Source organism: Rattus norvegicus, chromosome 4, assembly GCF_021556685.1.
Source record: "Rattus norvegicus strain SHRSP/BbbUtx chromosome 4, alternate assembly SHRSP_T2T, whole genome shotgun sequence".
Classification (NCBI taxonomy): domain Eukaryota; kingdom Metazoa; phylum Chordata; class Mammalia; order Rodentia; family Muridae; genus Rattus; species Rattus norvegicus.
In genome coordinates, this window is record NC_141537.1 from 67,409,782 (window position 1) to 67,426,768 (window position 16,987).

Below are 16,987 nucleotides of genomic sequence, written 5' to 3' on the forward strand. Positions count from 1 at the left end.
TAGAGATCAGCAGGCCATAAAATACATGTAACTTCTCTTCTAAGGATGACCTCTGCCAGGGACCTCCCAGGCTGGCGTGAGTTGAAGGGAAACACAGAGTCAGACTCAGGTGTATCTTTGAAGACTGATAGTCTTGGGATGTTCTAGGTCTCTAATTATCCTGAATACTTACTTGTTGATATCTTGTAAAAAGTCCTAAAAACTTCCTTGCCCATTGTGAGGTTTAAAGGCTCTGACTTAGACAGCTAACACCTGTAGCCTAAGGGTTGGGGATTAAGTAACCTTTAGTTCTCTGTCCCCAGGAACTGCACTACTCTAACTCCCAGCCTGCTAGTTGAAACTGGAAGAAAAAGGGACACTCTGAAAAGTGATTTTAGCCTTTACTTCTAAGATCTCTCTAAAGGTTTTCTAAGAAAGTTCTTTTCTAAAAAGTTCTTCTTTCTAAAAGGTTTACACATAAATTCAAATTATAAATTGAGTAAGAAGTTCACAGCACAGAATGTTTACATGTATATTCATTAGGAATAATTATCTGGCTAAACATTCATCATCTGTCACTAGCTCAACAGGTTCATTGAGAGTTAAAATTCATAATTTTTGTGACTACGGTATTAGTGAAGTTTAATGTGGATAAACCCAGTCAATATTTTATCTTCTGTCCTTGCACCTATCCTAGTAAATCCTCAGTTCCCTTTTTATGAGCTTTGGTTAATGGTTTTACAACCTCTTGGAATGTGCTCTAAGTTGTACATGCCTGCTTGCTATCTCAGAAGCAATTAACTCCTAACACTTGAAGATTGGTAGAGTTTTCAGTGAAGTTTTAACATCAGAAAGGACTTAATAGCAGTCCTACTATAAAATATCTTAATAATTCTAAAAATATGTTAGGAGTTGTTACAGGATCATCAAGAATTAAGAAATTCTGTTTGTCTATGCAACATCACTTCAAAACAGTCTATCTTTGTAATTCTGCAGAAATCTGCTCAAAGGATGGACTAATACCTAGTGATTGTTTTATATATAATAACAGGAAAAGCATATTAATAGCAGGAATCTTTCCACAAATGTAATGCCTTGCCTAATGAAGCAAGTCTGCCATTAACTTCAATAGTCCATGGTGAAAGCATCTCAGGAAGATCACCTGTTAGTTCTTAGCTTCTCCTTGATGGCTTCTGGGAGCTAAAAATAAAAGGTCTAGTGGGGAAGAATCTGGGGTAACATTCTGGGGCATTTAGGCGAAGTCTGCCTTTACAGAGAGCAAAAAGGCATTGACAGTATCCACTTCCAGTCTTCTGGGTAGGAAACAGATATTTCCTTCCTTAAGGCGATACCCCATGCATGATTCATTTCTGGTTTCCCTAGTGATATGTGGGCACTAAGACCTTTGTGCCCCAACATTTTCTGAGTACGCTTATTAGGAAATCTGTTCTAGTCATATTTTAATTAATGTTAAAGTTAAAATTTTTTTTCCTTTTCAGCTACTTGGCTCATATTTCCTTTTGTTTCTTCTTTGAACAAAACTACTAAATGCATCCAACTCCTTAAACAACCAACAACCACCCACACTTTATTGGGGCTATGGCATTTATACACCCTCTGAAGAGTTCCCAGAATTCCAAATGTCACACAATCACAGACATGTACAGCTGGCAAAACACACTTCTTTCTGCTAGAACATGAGACAAGTCATAGCTGCTGTAGGCTGAAGCAGCCCCATATCCCCACACCTGGGGTTAAAACAAAAACAAATTCTTGGTTTTTTTTGTTTTTTTTTTTTTTTTTTTTTCGGAGCTGGGGACCGAACCCAGGGCCTTGCGCTTCCTAGGCAAGCGCTCTACCACTGAGCTAAATCCCCAACCCCCAAAAACAAATTCTTATAATATTTCTGTGTTTTAAAAGAAAACCAGAATTCCAAAATAGTCATGGTATACAGCCCCCCCCCCTTTTTTTGGGTGTGGGGTGTGTGTGTGTGTGTGTGTGTGTGTGTGTATGTATGCTGGTATACATGTGCATGTGTACACATGTGTGGAGGCCTGAGGTTAATATCAGGGGTCATCATTGTCGTTCTTAGACGTTACTCATTGAGGCAGGTTCTCTCAGTTAAAAAACTAGAGCTGGCTGATATGTCTAGTGTTGCTAATCAGTTCACTCTGAGGATCCTGTTTTCACTTTCTCAGGCTGGAATTACAGGCTCTTTTTCCACAGCTACCCTGCATTTATGTGGGTTCTGAGGATCTGAACTCTTCTCATGCTAGTATAAAAAGTACTTTAACCTCTGAACCATTTAGAAAAGTAAACTATTATTGTTGTCTTTTGCTTCTGTATTCCAGTATGGTGAAAATTGCCAATTTGGATACCTGAGATCAGACTATCACAATTATATAGCCAAACTTGTTCCCAATCATAATTGTTTTGTCTTGACTGTAAATTCTAGTTGTAGCCTACTCCCAGGTCCTATTCTTTTAGGTCAGCCTATTGCATTTTTGCTGTGTGACATATTTCTTTAAAATATACTCATGTATATTTAAAATACACTCACTGTCCATGTTTTGTTTAACTGAATTATTGTTTCTAATGTCTTCCAATGTCTCCAAGTCAATAGAACTTTGGAGATAGAACTTATTAAGACTAAACATTTTGGTCTAATTTAGTGATTAACATATCCAATTTAAATACTTGAAAAATCTGCCATTAATTTTAGATATCTCCCCTTTCATTTCATTTTCAGGATAATTGAAGTAAATCAAAACCAAAAGCAGGTGGAACAGGATATTAAAGTTGCCATCTTCACATTGATGGTGGAGATAAACAAGAAAGGGAAAGCCCTGCTGCACCAGCTTGAGGTAAGTCAGGCAGTGGTGAGGGTCTGGAACTCAGCATGCTTTCCTCTGCCACCTGCCTATAGCCCTGTCAGACTCTGAGGATGTCTAGTCCTCACATTTACTCTGCAACATTGCCTTACTGGGGAGCTCTGTGAATTTTGATCAGTCATCTTAGATGTTCACTGAAGTAATAGCTATTGTAGCATCAAGGGGATGCAGAATTTTCTATCAACATATATGCACTGTCTTAGTTAGGGGTTTTATTGCTGTAAAGAGATACTCTTATGAAGGAGAACATTTAATTGGGGCTGGAATACAGTTTCAGAGGTTTAGTCCATTGTCATCATGGCAGGAAGCATGGCAGTCAGCATGCCAGTAGACATGGTGCTGGAGAAGGAGCTGAGAGTTCTACACCTTGATCCACAGGCAGCATGTGTGCCACACTGGTGAGACGTGAGCTTTCAAGACCTCAAAGCATGCCCCCAGTGATACACTTCCTCCACCAAAGCCATACCTCACCTCCTAATAGTGCCACTCACTTTGTGCCAACCATTCTACGCATGAGTCCGTGGGGCCATTTCTATTGAAACAACCACTGTTTTCAATATATAGTTTTCAAATAGATTCTTGCAACATACAGCGATGTTTCTGTCAGTAGCAAACTGTAATAGTGATCTTTTAGGATTATATATTATGTCCTCTCATGGCCATCTGTCTTTGTTGATAGATGTACACTCTTTGATGCTTGTACAATGATAGAATTACCAAACATTATACAAACATTGTGCCATTGTTAGTAATGCATGGCATTCAATCAACATTCTGAGAAATTAGGTAAGATAGGCGTAGGGGCTTATGCCTGTAATCCCAGCCTCAGGGAGGCAGGGGCAGGTAGAATTTCTGTGAGTTTAAGACTGGCCTGGTGTTCATAATGGGTTCCAAGGCTAACCAAGGCTCCAAACTGAGACCTCTTCTGAGGTCAGCAACAACAATAAAATAGATACCTATAACGTATCTCTTACTCTCAATATTATAAGCTCTTTGTGTTGTTTTGCTAACATTTTTCCCTATTTAGCCAAGGCTGACCTATCCCTCAAAATCCTCCTGCCATAGTCTCCTGAATGCTGGGTTCCAGGCCCAGGCCACCATACCCAGCTATATTTTATATGTGGTCTTAGTTTTGACAGCAGCACTTACAGAGTATATGCTCTAGACAGAATAATTGTTATAATCATAGGTAAAAAAAAAATAAATAAAAGATGTACTATCTTGATCATCTTTCTTTTCTACTGTTTTTTTTTTCCTTTTCTTTTTCTTGTTTTCTTTCAAGTGTTTCACATTGTAGACCGCTATCTCATACCTGCTTCTCCTTCCTAAGTGTTGGGGTTAAAGGCATGAGCCACCATGTTCCAGCCTGCTTGTCTTTCTTAAATTCATAAAAGGCAGCAGCAAAGACCATGTTTGACCAGCAATACTGTGAGGTTACAGTATACAGGATATGTGAACTTACTGTATACTATTTAGTTATTCCTTCAGTGTGTTGGTGAAAAAGAATTCATAGCCAAGAAGCTGTTGAGAACAAGAGCAGAAAGAACGTGCTAGTATGGGAAAACTTGAAGTGGACAAAACAACTAGGAAAAAAAATTAGTTCATCTTTAACTCATAATTGACCAATTGATAAGATCTCCATCAGAAATCCTAACCCAGCTAGGAAAACATGACCGCTTATAATTGTGCTACTACGAAGATACTTAGTTGAGGAAGTGCTTTGGATGGAAGGAATCCGTGCTCAGTTTTGGTATCTGTATTCTCAAGGTTTTACAGTAGTTGTTTTAACCTGGGCACATTTAAACAATCTGATGATTATAGTTTTCTACATACATAGTTTACTGCTTTGGCTTCATTCGCGTGAGGAGTTGAAAAATGCACATGAGACTCCAGAATCTTATGACCATGTACTTGGCCATCAGAATTAGTTTTGACCAACCTCAACTTGAAAATGTCATAGTACTTGTTGGATATACCTTAAGTCATGGTGCCCATTCTTGTGGTTCACTAGTCACCGTGGAGGCAGATAAATGGAGCCAGTTTTGCTTGCTACCTTGGAAAACCAAGACTCCGGAACTTCTTATTCTCTGTTTCCAATCCTGTCATAAGTTTTGAAAAAGTTCTTTCCACTCCAAAGACACTCTGTAGTTTTGCAGAGGCCAGGAGCTGTTAAATAAATTATCTTCTGAGTCACACTTAAGTACATCTGTCAAAGCCATTGACTCTGCATTGTCCAAACAACTGACCAGGACCCACAGGGAGAGTTCAGTTCCATTTTTCTAACTCCTCCAAACTAGTAGAAAGCCCTATTATTTCTATCCTTCTCACCTGCTTTATGGATGAGTTTTGTGTATCTGTTTGTTTAATAAAGACCTTTAAATACCTCAATAAGGTGCCTTCCATTTTGCTGTCTGATCCTAAGTATATATTTTCTGTGGAGAAAGTCTATATTCTGACCCATTGGGGCACATTGGCATTGAAACTACCCAGTGCCTTCTCTAGTAACTCTCAAGACAAATAACTTAATTTTCTTTTTAATACCAAATACAAGGTAAGTTTCAACTACCACTTGGCATGATTCTGGGTACCAGCCACTGGAGCTAGTACTCTAAGTACAGACAATTGGAGTTGCAATCTCGATAAGATGTGGAACTATGTATTGGATGACTGGATGATACATCTGTTTTACCAGAGTGTTTTGAATTTAGCACCTGCACTATTATAGCTAATCTGTGTCTGTTTTCGTTTAACTTGGCAAGAGTCATACACAGACCTATATAAACCAGACTTACAGGCAAAGGGTGGCGAAAAAAACACCAAGGCTGTGCGCTCATTACATTCAGAGGGAGCCTTTGTATTATGAAGGAAACTGCTTACAATCATTTTTGATTACTGTCACTTGAATACATTGCGGTTTTTATTGTGAGTTGATTATCTGAAAATAATCATGGAAACGAATACGAAGTACAGAGAGACTAATTCTGAAATTATTTTCTTTTTCAGAGTCTTGCAAAAGACCATCGAATGAAACTTATGCAACAGCAGCAGGAAGTGGCTGGGCTTTCTAAGCAGTTAGAGCATGTCATGCATTTTTCTAAATGGGCTGTTTCCAGTGGCAGCAGCACAGCCTTGCTGTACAGCAAGCGGCTGGTAAGACGCAATCCAGGGTTTCCTAGTCTGCGGCATGCAAGAGTTGAGGAAATAAGCCTGCACACCTGGAATTCCTGCTTCTCAGAGCAGCACTTTTCCTGGTTCAGGGTCAGACTGACAAACATAACAAGACACCATGAAAAAGAAAAAACTCTAGGAGTGGTGGTGCCTGTCTTAATCCCAGCACTGGGGAGGTTGAGGCAGGCTACCCTGGTCTACATAGTTAGTTGCAGACCTACAAGGACAACAGACAAAAAGACACCACCACCCCACCCCACCCCCCCAAAAAACCAGCAAATAAGAGAGACAGACTACCTATCCATCCTTAATTGCTGTTTCTGTTTTGTTTTGGCTCCGCCACGCCTATCCCCACCCCCACCCCGACCCCCGAGGGTGCTCTGTGTAATCATCCTGACTATCCTGGGACCTGCTTTGTAGATCAGGCTGACCTCAAACTTGCAGAGATCTCCCTGCCAAATATTTTTACCTGAAATGATTTTGATTTAACTTCAGTTTTAATCTTTTGTCACTCATTTATCTTTTTTTTCCCACTCTGGCAAATGAACCTAGTATTATAATAAATATCGATAGTAAACATTACTTTCACCTACATCCTACCTCATCTAATTCTAAGCATTTTTCATGTGGAGTATTTACCTCATTGTTAGGTGTACCTAGCTAGCCATTTCATTGGACAAATGATGAGACACTGATAAATAGCATGGCTAACACTGTCCTTTAGAGAGCTATAACCACGCCTCGCCTTTGAATCTGTGGCCATCTGTCAGCTTCATACTGAAGGACATACTGCTGGAGACTGAGCAGCAGCATCTCTCAAGGGTGGTTTGGGATTTTGTGCACTTACTGAAAGTATTGCCACAACACGTGGAGCTTGTAGGACCTCTGTCTGGTGAGTGTGGCAGGAGCCAGGCTCTTTCCATTGAGCTTCCAGGGCTGCTTGTTGGCCTCAACTATGGTTTGATTCCAAGAGTGTGCCTTAGAAGGTCAACAGATAATCTGTTGTGAACTATTAAGGCCCCCACATCTTTTGTCCTTTACTCTGTGCAGTCAAGTGGCAGAAATAGTACTCATCTCTTATATAAGTTTTACTTATTTAAATTAATAATATTGCTTTAAATTTTAAAAATATAATTTTAAGGCAAGTCTCAAAGTGGCTGAATGCTGACTTATAAGCATTTTTAAAATTATTCCTGATTATGAGTTGTTTTATTGTATTTATGATTAAAAGTGATTTAGTTGTTTTTACTGATTCTTTAAACAAAAATAGTGTTTATAGTGTAGGCTCGTTTGTTAGTAATCTTTCTGAAATCAGTCCTTGACTAGTTTCAACATTATCTGCCGCTTTCTGAGACCTGGTGCTCTTTCTACACATTTGACTTTTGTTGTCTTGAAACGTGGCATGAGATAATAAAACAGTTAATGTTTCCTGCTGTTTTCAGTTACAGTGATGTCACTAGGCATAGCATAGCCTAGAGTTTTATTCTTGTCACAAATGTCAAGGCGTTTGTTTGTTTTATTGCTAAATACCAAACATTCCATTCTATATGAGATTGTACACCCGGCACTACTCTCTTTAGTGGCTCTCCCTTGAAGGCAACCCGGGGCAGAGCAGTGGCAGGGCAAGATATTTAAGGTTGCTGTTTAATGGTAAAACGTTTACCTGTCTTAGGTCTAAATTACTCTGTTACTGTAGCTGGCCTGCCTGCGTTCCTTTGAGGCCAGAAAACCAGTCTCTGGTGCTCAGCCCCGCATAGTAAAACAGCAAGGTTAAAGTAGCTTTCACTCTCTCTCTCCAGGAACTGCACAGCTCTAACTGCTTGCCTGCCAGTTGAAGTCCAAGGAAGAAAAAGAAACACTTTGAAAAGTGATTTTAGCCTTTATTTCTAAGTTCTTCAGTTCTCCAGAAAGTTTCTCCAGGAGGTTCTCTCTACAAAGTTCCCTCTGCTCTCTTCTAATCTTGCTCTTTCCTCCTGCTCTGATGTCACAGTGATGCCCTTGCCCTCAATGCTTTACTTCTGAGTTCTCTCTAAAAGTTTTCTAAGAAAGTTGTTTTCAAAAAAGTTCTTCTAAAATGGTCTTCTTGAGTTCTGCTTTAAAAGTTCTCTTTGTCCTCAACACTTACATGTCTTTCAGAACACATGCTCACATGGTAAAAAGTTCACCACAAATTTACACATAAATTCAAATCATAAATTGTTTACAACAGAGAATATTTACATGTATATTCATTAAGAGTAGCTATCTGCTAAACATCCATCATTTCTCACTAGCTCTACAGGATCATAGAGAGTTAAAAACGAAATTTCATATAGATAAACCCAATCAATATGTTATTTTCTTTCACCTATAATAAATTGTTAGTTCCCTTCTTATGACCTTTGGTTAATGGTTTTATAACCTCTCAGAATGTGCTCTAAGTTGTAGTAGACACCTGCTTGCTATCTCAGCTTGAAAACTGACAAGAGTTCTCATTGCAGTGTTGATTTTCAGAGAGAATTTAATAGCAGTTCTATTATAAAGAGCTTAATAATTACTAATATAATTTTAGGATCATCATTAATAATTAAGAAATTGTTTATTTGTGCATATAGCACCCCTACAAGGCAGTGCATCTTTATTGTTCTGTAGAAATCTGCTTCTGGCTCTACCGCCAGCTCCCTGTCCCTAACCCTCAGTACTCAGAACATGGCTTTCTGATGCTCTCCCCGATTTACATTTGTTGTTCTTTCTTTCCACCACCACCACCCCTGCTACCACCATAGGCTCATTTCACCACTTCTGGCTTAGACTTTTTGAAAAAGCGTGTTCTTACATTTTTAATGAACCAATATGATGAAAGAGGGAAACCACTCGTTCTGTATGAAAGCGGCACTCAAAGACTCAGATGTTAAGAGCAGAACTTGATGTTGCTCAGTGCTTGATATTTTAGGAGCTGCGTGATTGATGAATATCTGTCAGAAGGCATAGATGACAAAAGTCCATGCTCTTTGTAAGAGTGAAAACTTGAAAGTACAGAAATTAAGTTTAAAGCCTATTTAAACCTCAATAGAAAGGTAATAGCATATTGAATTTCTTGTCAAAAACTACTTTGGATAAAAAGATGGCTTAGCAGGTGAGGTGCTGGCTGTCAAGACTGATGTCCTGAGTTCAGTTCCCAGAATCCACAGAAAAGGAGAGAACCATCACAACACAAATTGTTCTTAGCCTCCCTACATATGCTGGGATGCTCATATGTGAGCATGTATGTATGCTAAATACACAAACATAATAATTGTTAAAAGGAGCTAGTTGTAGAGCCAGGGCTCACTGGCACAACTACTAAGTACGTGTAATATATTAAGGCCTTGGATTTATTCCCCAGCACCTCTCCTCCCTATTCCCCCCCAAAACACCTCAAACATTATGTTACTTTTTCTATTAGAAATCTTTTTGTTCCTTGTTTTGTTGAATAGTAGCTAGATTTTCTTCATTATAAATACAGCTTGAGTTCATTTTAAGTTTTTGTAGATCTGAAGAGATGAACAGAAAGACTTAGTGAACCTTCACTTAATCTCTTGTACTAGCTGCAAGAGGACTTAGAGCTTTTAGGTTTATCTAAAGGATATCAGGAATTCTGTCAAGTCTAATGACTTACACTTTTATTTAGATAGATAATAAATAAAGCAGAAAAAATCCTAAGCATGTATGACAAGGAGCCAAGTTTGGCCATATCTGATATTACCTTTAGACCTTTCTATTATGTGTTCTGCAAATATGTAAATAGTACCTGTACCTATAAGTACTATATAAGTATATGTAAATAGTATCTATGTAATAGTACCTTTAAGTATACCTGTGGTATAAATAAAACCTTAATATTAAATGGAAAGGATTTACATCTTAGCTTAGAAGTAATTACAGCCAAGGAATATGCCTTACAGTTCCTTGTAATTATAGTTGTTTACCCTTATGTGTATGTTTTTTGAGTGCCCGCAGAGGTCAGAACAGAGCACCAACTGCTGGAGTTGGATTTACAAAAAAATGACTGAGTAGTCCAACATGAACCTTTATTGGGAAGGATACCCGGGTCCTCAGGAAGAGCAGCAATCACTCTTAACCCATAGAGCTATTTGTCCAGCTCCAGTATTCATATTCTTTTTTTTTGTGCTATTATAAATCTTTTATTTTATCTGTAACACTGTTCTAATTTAGTTCCAGATCCAGATCTATTTCCTTTTCTTTAAAAAAAAAAGTTATTTTTCTTGGATATTTTCTGTATTTACATTTCAAGTGTTATCACCTTTGCCCCCTCTTTCCCCTCCCCCTGCTTCTATGAGGATGCTCCGAGTCCCACGCACCCACTCCAAACTCAACGCCCTGACATTACCCTACATTGGGGAAATGAGCCTTTACAGGACCAAGGGCTTTCCCCCATATTGGTGCTGGACAGTGTCATCCTCTGCTACATATGTGACTGGAGTCATGGGTTTCTCCATGTGTACTCATTGGTTGGTGGTTTAGTCCCTGGGAACTCTGGTTGGATGATATTGTTGTTCTTCCTATGGTGTTGCACACCTCTTTAGCTCTTCAGTCTTTTCTCTAACTCCTCCACTGGGGTCCCCTTGTTCAGTCCAATGGTTAGCTGCAACCATCCTCATCTGTATCAGGAGGGCTCTGGCAGAGTCTCTCAAGAGACATCCATATCTGGCTCCTGTCAGCAAGCACTTCTTGGCATCAGCAAGTGACTGGTCTGGTGGCTGCATATGTGATGGATCCCCATGTGGGGCAGTCTCTGGATGACTTTTTATTCAGTTCTTGTTCTCTCCTCTTTGTCCCTGTATTTTCTCCTGTGAGTATTTTGTTCTCCCTTCTAAGAAGGAATGAAGCATCCACACTTTGGTCTTCCCATCTTCTTGAGCTTCATAGGACCTGTGAATTTTTTCTTAGATATTTCAAGCTTTTCGACTAATTTCCACTTCTCAGTGAGTGCATACCATGTGTGTTTTCTTGTGACTGGGTTACTTTACTCAGGATGATATTTTCTAGTTCAATCCATTTGCTTGGAATTTCATGTAGTTTCTAATAGCTGAGTAATAATCCATTGTGTAAATGTGCCATGTTTTCTACAGCCATTCCTCTGTTGAAGGACATCTGTGTTCTCTCTAGCTTCTGGCTATTACAAATAAGACTGATATGAACATAGTAGAGCATGTGCCATTGTTGTATGTTGGAGCATCTTTTTGGGTATATGCCCAGGAGTGTTATAGCTGGTTTCTCAGAGGTAGTACAATGTCCAATTTTCTGAAGAATTGCCAGACGGATTTCCAGAGTGGTTGTGCCAGCTTGCAATCCCACCAACAATGAAGGAATGTTCCTCTTTCTCCACATCCTTGCCAGCATCTGCTGTCACCTGAGTTTTTGATCTTCGCCATTCTGACTGGTGTGAGGTGGAATCTCAGGGTTGTTTTCATTTGCATTTCCCTGATGAGTAAGGACGTTGAACATTTCTTTAGGTATTCAATATTCCTCAGTTAAGAATTCTTTGTTTAGCTCTGTATCCCTTTTTTTTTTTTTTAAATCTTTATTTTACTTGAGTATTTCTTATTTACATTTCGATTGTTATTCCCCTTCCCAGTTTCCGGGCCAACATCCCCTGACCCTTCCCCCTACCCTTCTATATGAGCTTCCCCTCCCCATCCTCCCCCCATTACTACCCTCCCCCCAGCAATAACGTTCACTGGGGGTTCAGTCTTGGCAGGGCCAAGGGCTTCCCCTTCCACTGGTGCTCTTACTAGGCTATTCATTGCTTCCTATGAGGTTGGAGCCCAGGGTCAGTCCATGTATAGTCTTTAGGTAGTGGCTTAGTCCCTGGAAGCTCTGGTTGCTTGACATTGTTGTACATATGGGGTCTCGAGCCCCTTCAAGCTCTTCCAGTTCTTTCTCTGATTCCTTCAACAGGGGTCCCGTTCTCAGTTCAGTGGTTTGCTGCTGGCATTCGCCTCTGTTGCTGTATTCTGGCTGTGTCTCTCAGGAGAGATCTACATCCGGCTGCTGTCGGCCTGCACTTCTTTGCTTCATCCACCTTACCTAGTTTGGTGGCTGTATATGTATGGGCCACATGTGGGGCAGGCTCTGAATGGGTGTTCCTTCTGCCTCTGTTCTACACTTTGCCTCCCTATTCCCTGCCAAGGGTATTCTTGTTCCCCTTTTAAAGAAGGAGTGAAGCATTCCCATTTTTTAATAGAATTATTTGATTCTCTAGAGTCTTAACTTCTTGAGTTCTTTATATATATTGGATATTAGCCTTCTATCAGTTGTAGGATTCTTAAAGATCTTTTCTCAATCTGTTGGTGGCTGTTTTGTCCTATTGACACTATCCTATGCCTTACAGAAGCTTTGCAATTTTATGAGGTCCTGTTTGTTGATTCTTGATCTTCGAGCACAAGCCACTGGTGTTCTGTGCAGGAAAATTTCCCCTGTGCCCATGTGTTCCCCACTTTCTCTTCTATTAGTTTGAGTGTATCTGGTTTTATGTGGATGTATTGGATGCACTTGAACTTGAGCTTTGTACAAGGAGAGAATAGGTCAATTTGCATTCTTCTACACGCTGACCTCCAGTTGAACCAGCACCATTCATTTGTTGAAAATGCTGTCTTTTTTTCCCATTGGATAGTTTTAGTTCCTTTATCAAAGATTAAGTGACCATAGGTGTGTGAGTTCATTTCTGGGTCTTCAATTCTCTTCCATTGATCTACCTGCCTGTCTCTGTGCTAATACCATACAGGTTTGTTTTTTTATCACTATTGCTCTGTAATACAACTTAAGGTCAGGGATGGTGATTCCCCTAGAAGTTCTTTTATTGTTGAGGATAGTTTTCACTATCCTGACTTTTTTGTTATTCCAAATGAATTTGCAAATTGCTCTTTCTATGAAGAATTGAGTTAGAATTTTGATGGGGATTGCATTAAATCTGTAGATTACTTTTGGCAAGATGGCCATTTGTACTGTATTAATCCTGCCAATCCATGAGCATGGGAGATCTTTCCGTCTTCTGAGATCTTCTTCAGTTTCTTTTGTCAGAGGCTTGAAGTTCTTGTCATACAAATCTTTCACTTACTTGGTTAGATTCACTCCTAGGTTTTTTATATTATTTGTGGCTATTGTGAAAGGTTTCATTTCCCTAATTACTTTCTCAAGCCTGTTTATCTTCAGAGTAGAAGAAGGCTACTGATTTATTTGAATTGATTTTATATCCAGCCACTTTGCTGAAGTTGATTATCAGACTTAGTATTCCGTGGTGGAATTTTTGGGGTCACTTAAGTATACTATCATATCACTACAAATAATATTTTACTGCTTCCTTTCCAATTTGTATCCCCTTCACCTCCTTTTGTTGTCTGATTGCTCTGGCTAGGACTTGAAGTACTGTATTGAATAGGTAGCAAGGGAGTGGGCAACCTTGTCTAGTGACTGATTTTAGTGGGATTGTTTCAAGTTTCTCCATTTAGTTTAATGTTGGCTACTGGTTTGCTGTATATTGCTTTTACTATATTTAGGTATGGGTCTTAAATTCCTGTTCTTTCCAAGACTTTTATCATGAAGGGGTGTTGAATTTTGTCAAATGCTTTCTCAGCATCTAATGAAATGATCATGTGGTTTTTTTCCCTTAAGTTTGTTTATATAGTGGATTACATTGGTGGATTTCTCTATATTGAACCCTGGGATGAAGCCTGCTTAATCATGACAGATGATCGTTTTGATGTGCTCTTGGATTCAGCTTTCGAGAACTGTATTGAGTATTTTTGCATCAATATTCATGAGGGAAATTGGTCTGACATTCTCTTTCTTTGCAGAGTCTTTGTGTGGTTTAGGTATAAGTGTAATTGTGGCTTCATAGAAGGAATTGGGTAGTGTTCCTTCTGTTTCTATTTTGTGTAATAGTTTGAAGAATATTGGTATTACATCTTCTTTGAATGTCTGATAGAAGTCTGCACTAAAGCCTGACTAAAGTCCTGGGCTTTTTTTGGTTGGGAAACCTAAATGACTGCTTCTATTTCTTTAGATGTTATGGGACTGTTTACATGGTTTATCTGATCCTGATTTAACTTTAGTACCTGGTCTAGAAAATTGCCCATTTCATTCTCCAGTTTTGTTGAATATAGGCTTTTGTAGTAGGGTCTGATGTTTTTTTTTTGTTTGTTTGTTTGTTTTTTCTCAGTTTCTCTTGTCTCCCTTTTCATTTCTGACTTTGTTCATTTGGATACTGTCTCTCTGCCCTCTTGTTAGGCTGGCTAAGGGTTTATCTAACTTTTCTCAAAGAACCAGCTCCTAGTTTTGTTGATTCTTTATATAGTTCTTTTTTTAAATACTTGGTTGATTTCAGCTCTGAGTTTATTTCCTGCCTTCTACTCCTCTTGTGTGAATTTGCTTCTTTTTGTTCTAGGGCTTTCATGTGTGCTATCATGCTGATAATGTATGCCCTCTCAAATTTCTTTTTGGGGGCACTCCGAGCTAAGTTTTCCTTCTCAGCACTGCTTTCACTGTATCCCATAAGTTGGGATAATCCCATAATGTTGTGCCTTCATTTTTCATTAAATTCTAAAAAGTCTTTGATTTCTTTCTTTATTTCTTTTCTTTTTTTTTTTTTTTTTTTTTTCCCCTCGGAGCTGGGGAACGAACCCAGGGCCTTGCGCTTGCTAGGCAAGCACTCTACCACTGAGCCAAATCCCCAACTCTTTATTTCTTTTATTTATCGTTGAGTAGAGTGTTGTTCAGTTTCCATGTGTATGTGGGCTTTCTGTTGTTTTTGTTGTAATTGAAGACCAGCTTTAGTCCATGGTGATCTTATAGAATGCATGGGATTATTTCAATCTTCTTGTATCTATTGAGGCCTGTTTTATGTCCAATTATATGATCAGTTTTTGAGAAGATATCATGAGGTGCTAAGAAGGTATATTCTTTTCTTTTAGGATGAAATGTTCTATAGATATCTGTTAAATCCATTTGGTTCTTGACTTCTGTTAGTTTCACTGTGTCTCTGTTTATTTTCTGTTTCCATGATCTGTCCCTTGATGAGAGCCATGTGTTAAAGCCTCCCACTATTACTGTGTGTAGTGCAATGTATGCTTTAAGCTTAAGTAAAGTTTCTTTTATGAATGTGGGTGCCCTTGCATTCAGAGCTTATATACTCATATTTGAGAATTCATCTTGGTAGATTTTTCCTTTGAGTATGAAGTGTCCTTCCTTATCTTTTTTGATAACTTTTGGTTAAAAGTTGATTTTATTTGATATTAGAATTTGTACTGGGGCTGGGGATTTAGCTCAGTGGTAGAGCGCTTGCCTAGCAAGCGCAAGGCCCTGGGTTCGGTCCCCAGCTCCGGAAAAAAGAAAAGAAAAAAAAAAAAAAAGAATTTGTACTGCAGCTTGTTTCCTAGGACCATTTGCTTGGAAAAATTTTTTCCCAGCCATTTACTCTGAGTTAGTGTCTGCCCTTGTCTCTGAGGTGTTTTCTGTATGCAGCACATTGTTGGGTCCTGTTTATGTATCCAGTCTGTTAGTGTGTGTCTTTTTATTGGGGAATTGAGTCCATTGATGTTAAGAGATATTAAGGAATAGTGATCGCTTCCTGTTATTTTCATTGTTATAGGTGGAATTATGTTTGTATGGCTATCTTTTGAGGGTTTTTTTGCCAGAAGATTACTTTCTTGTTTTTTCTAGGGTGTAGTTTCCCTTCTTGTATTGGAGTTTTCCATCTATTATTCTTTGTAGGGCTGGATCTGTGGAAAAATACTGTGTGTAAATTTGGTTTTGTCATGTATTATCTTGGTTTCCCCATCTATGTTAATTGAGAGTTTTGCTGGATACAGTAACCTGAGTTGGCATTTGTGTCCTCTTAGGGTCTGTATGACATCTGTCCATGATCTTCTAACTTTCATAGCCTCTGGTGAGAAGTCTGGTATATTTCTGGTAGGTCTGCTTTTATATGTTACTTGACCTTTTTCCCTTACTGCTTTTAATACTCTTTCTTTGTTTTGTGCATTTGATGTTTTGACTATTATGTGACAGGAGGAATTTCTTTTCTGGTCCACTCCGTTTGGAGTGCTGTAGACTTCTTGTATGTTCATAGGCATCTTTAGGTTAGGGAAGTTTTCTTGTATAATTTTGTTGAAGATATTTACTGGCCTTTTAAGTTGGGAATCTTCATTCTCTTTTATACCTATTATTCCTAGGTTTTGTCCTAGATTTCCTGAATGTTTTGGGTTAGGAGCTTTTTCTTTGACTGTTGTGTCAATATTTTCTATGGTATCTTCTGCCCTGAGATTCTCTCTTCAATCTCTTGTATCTTGTTGATGACGCTTGCGTCTATGACTCATGATCTTTTTCCTAGGTTTTCTATCTCCAGGGTTGTCTCCCTTCGTGATTTCCTTATTATCTCTATTTCCATTTTTAGATCCTGGATGGTTTGTTCAGTTCCTTCACCTGTTTGGTTGTGTTGTCCTGTAATTCTTTAAGGGATTTTTGTGTTTCCTCTTTAAGGGCTTCTACTTGTTTACCTGTGTTGTCCTGTTTCTTGAAGGGAGTTATTTATGTCTTTCTTAAAGTCCTCTATCATCATCATGTGATGTGATTAAATCAGAATCTTGCTTTTCCGGTGTGTTGTGGTTTCCAGGACTTGCTGCAGTGGGAGAACTGGGTTCTGATGATGCCAAGCAGTCTTGTTTTCTGTTGCTGAGGGTCTTGTGTTTGCCTCTTGCCATCTGCTTATCTCAGATGTTACTTTGTCTTGCTGTTTCTGACTGGAACTTGTCTTTCCTATGAGCCTGTGATCGTTGGAGTGAGAGTGCTCCTGGCAGACCAGCTCTATGCTGGCAGGTATTGTGTCCTAGGGCTGTGGGACAGCCCCAGCTCTGGGAGCAGATGGAAATAGATGGGTCCTGTCCTAGGCCACCCCGAGGCTTCTGAGCCCT

At 39.1% G+C, this 16,987-nt stretch overlaps 1 protein-coding gene and 1 long non-coding RNA gene across 8 annotated transcripts in view; both read left to right on the forward strand.

The window, feature by feature from the left end:
- The window catches only part of LOC148006257 (uncharacterized), a 282,744-nt gene that overhangs the window by 194,280 nt on the left and 71,477 nt on the right, over positions 1-16,987 (forward strand). The window lies entirely within an intron of this gene.
- Trim24 (tripartite motif-containing 24) overlaps positions 1-16,987 on the forward strand; it is a 125,091-nt gene that overhangs the window by 72,711 nt on the left and 35,393 nt on the right. For all 7 annotated transcript variants that reach the window (XR_015685757.1, XR_015685758.1, XR_015685759.1 and 4 more), the window contains 2 exon segments: positions 2,729-2,843; positions 5,874-6,020. Coding sequence is in view for 4 of the 7 variants with exons in the window: in XM_087658670.1 (XP_087514796.1) it covers positions 2,729-2,843; positions 5,874-6,020 (262 nt within the window). In the remaining 3 variants the exon portion in view is untranslated.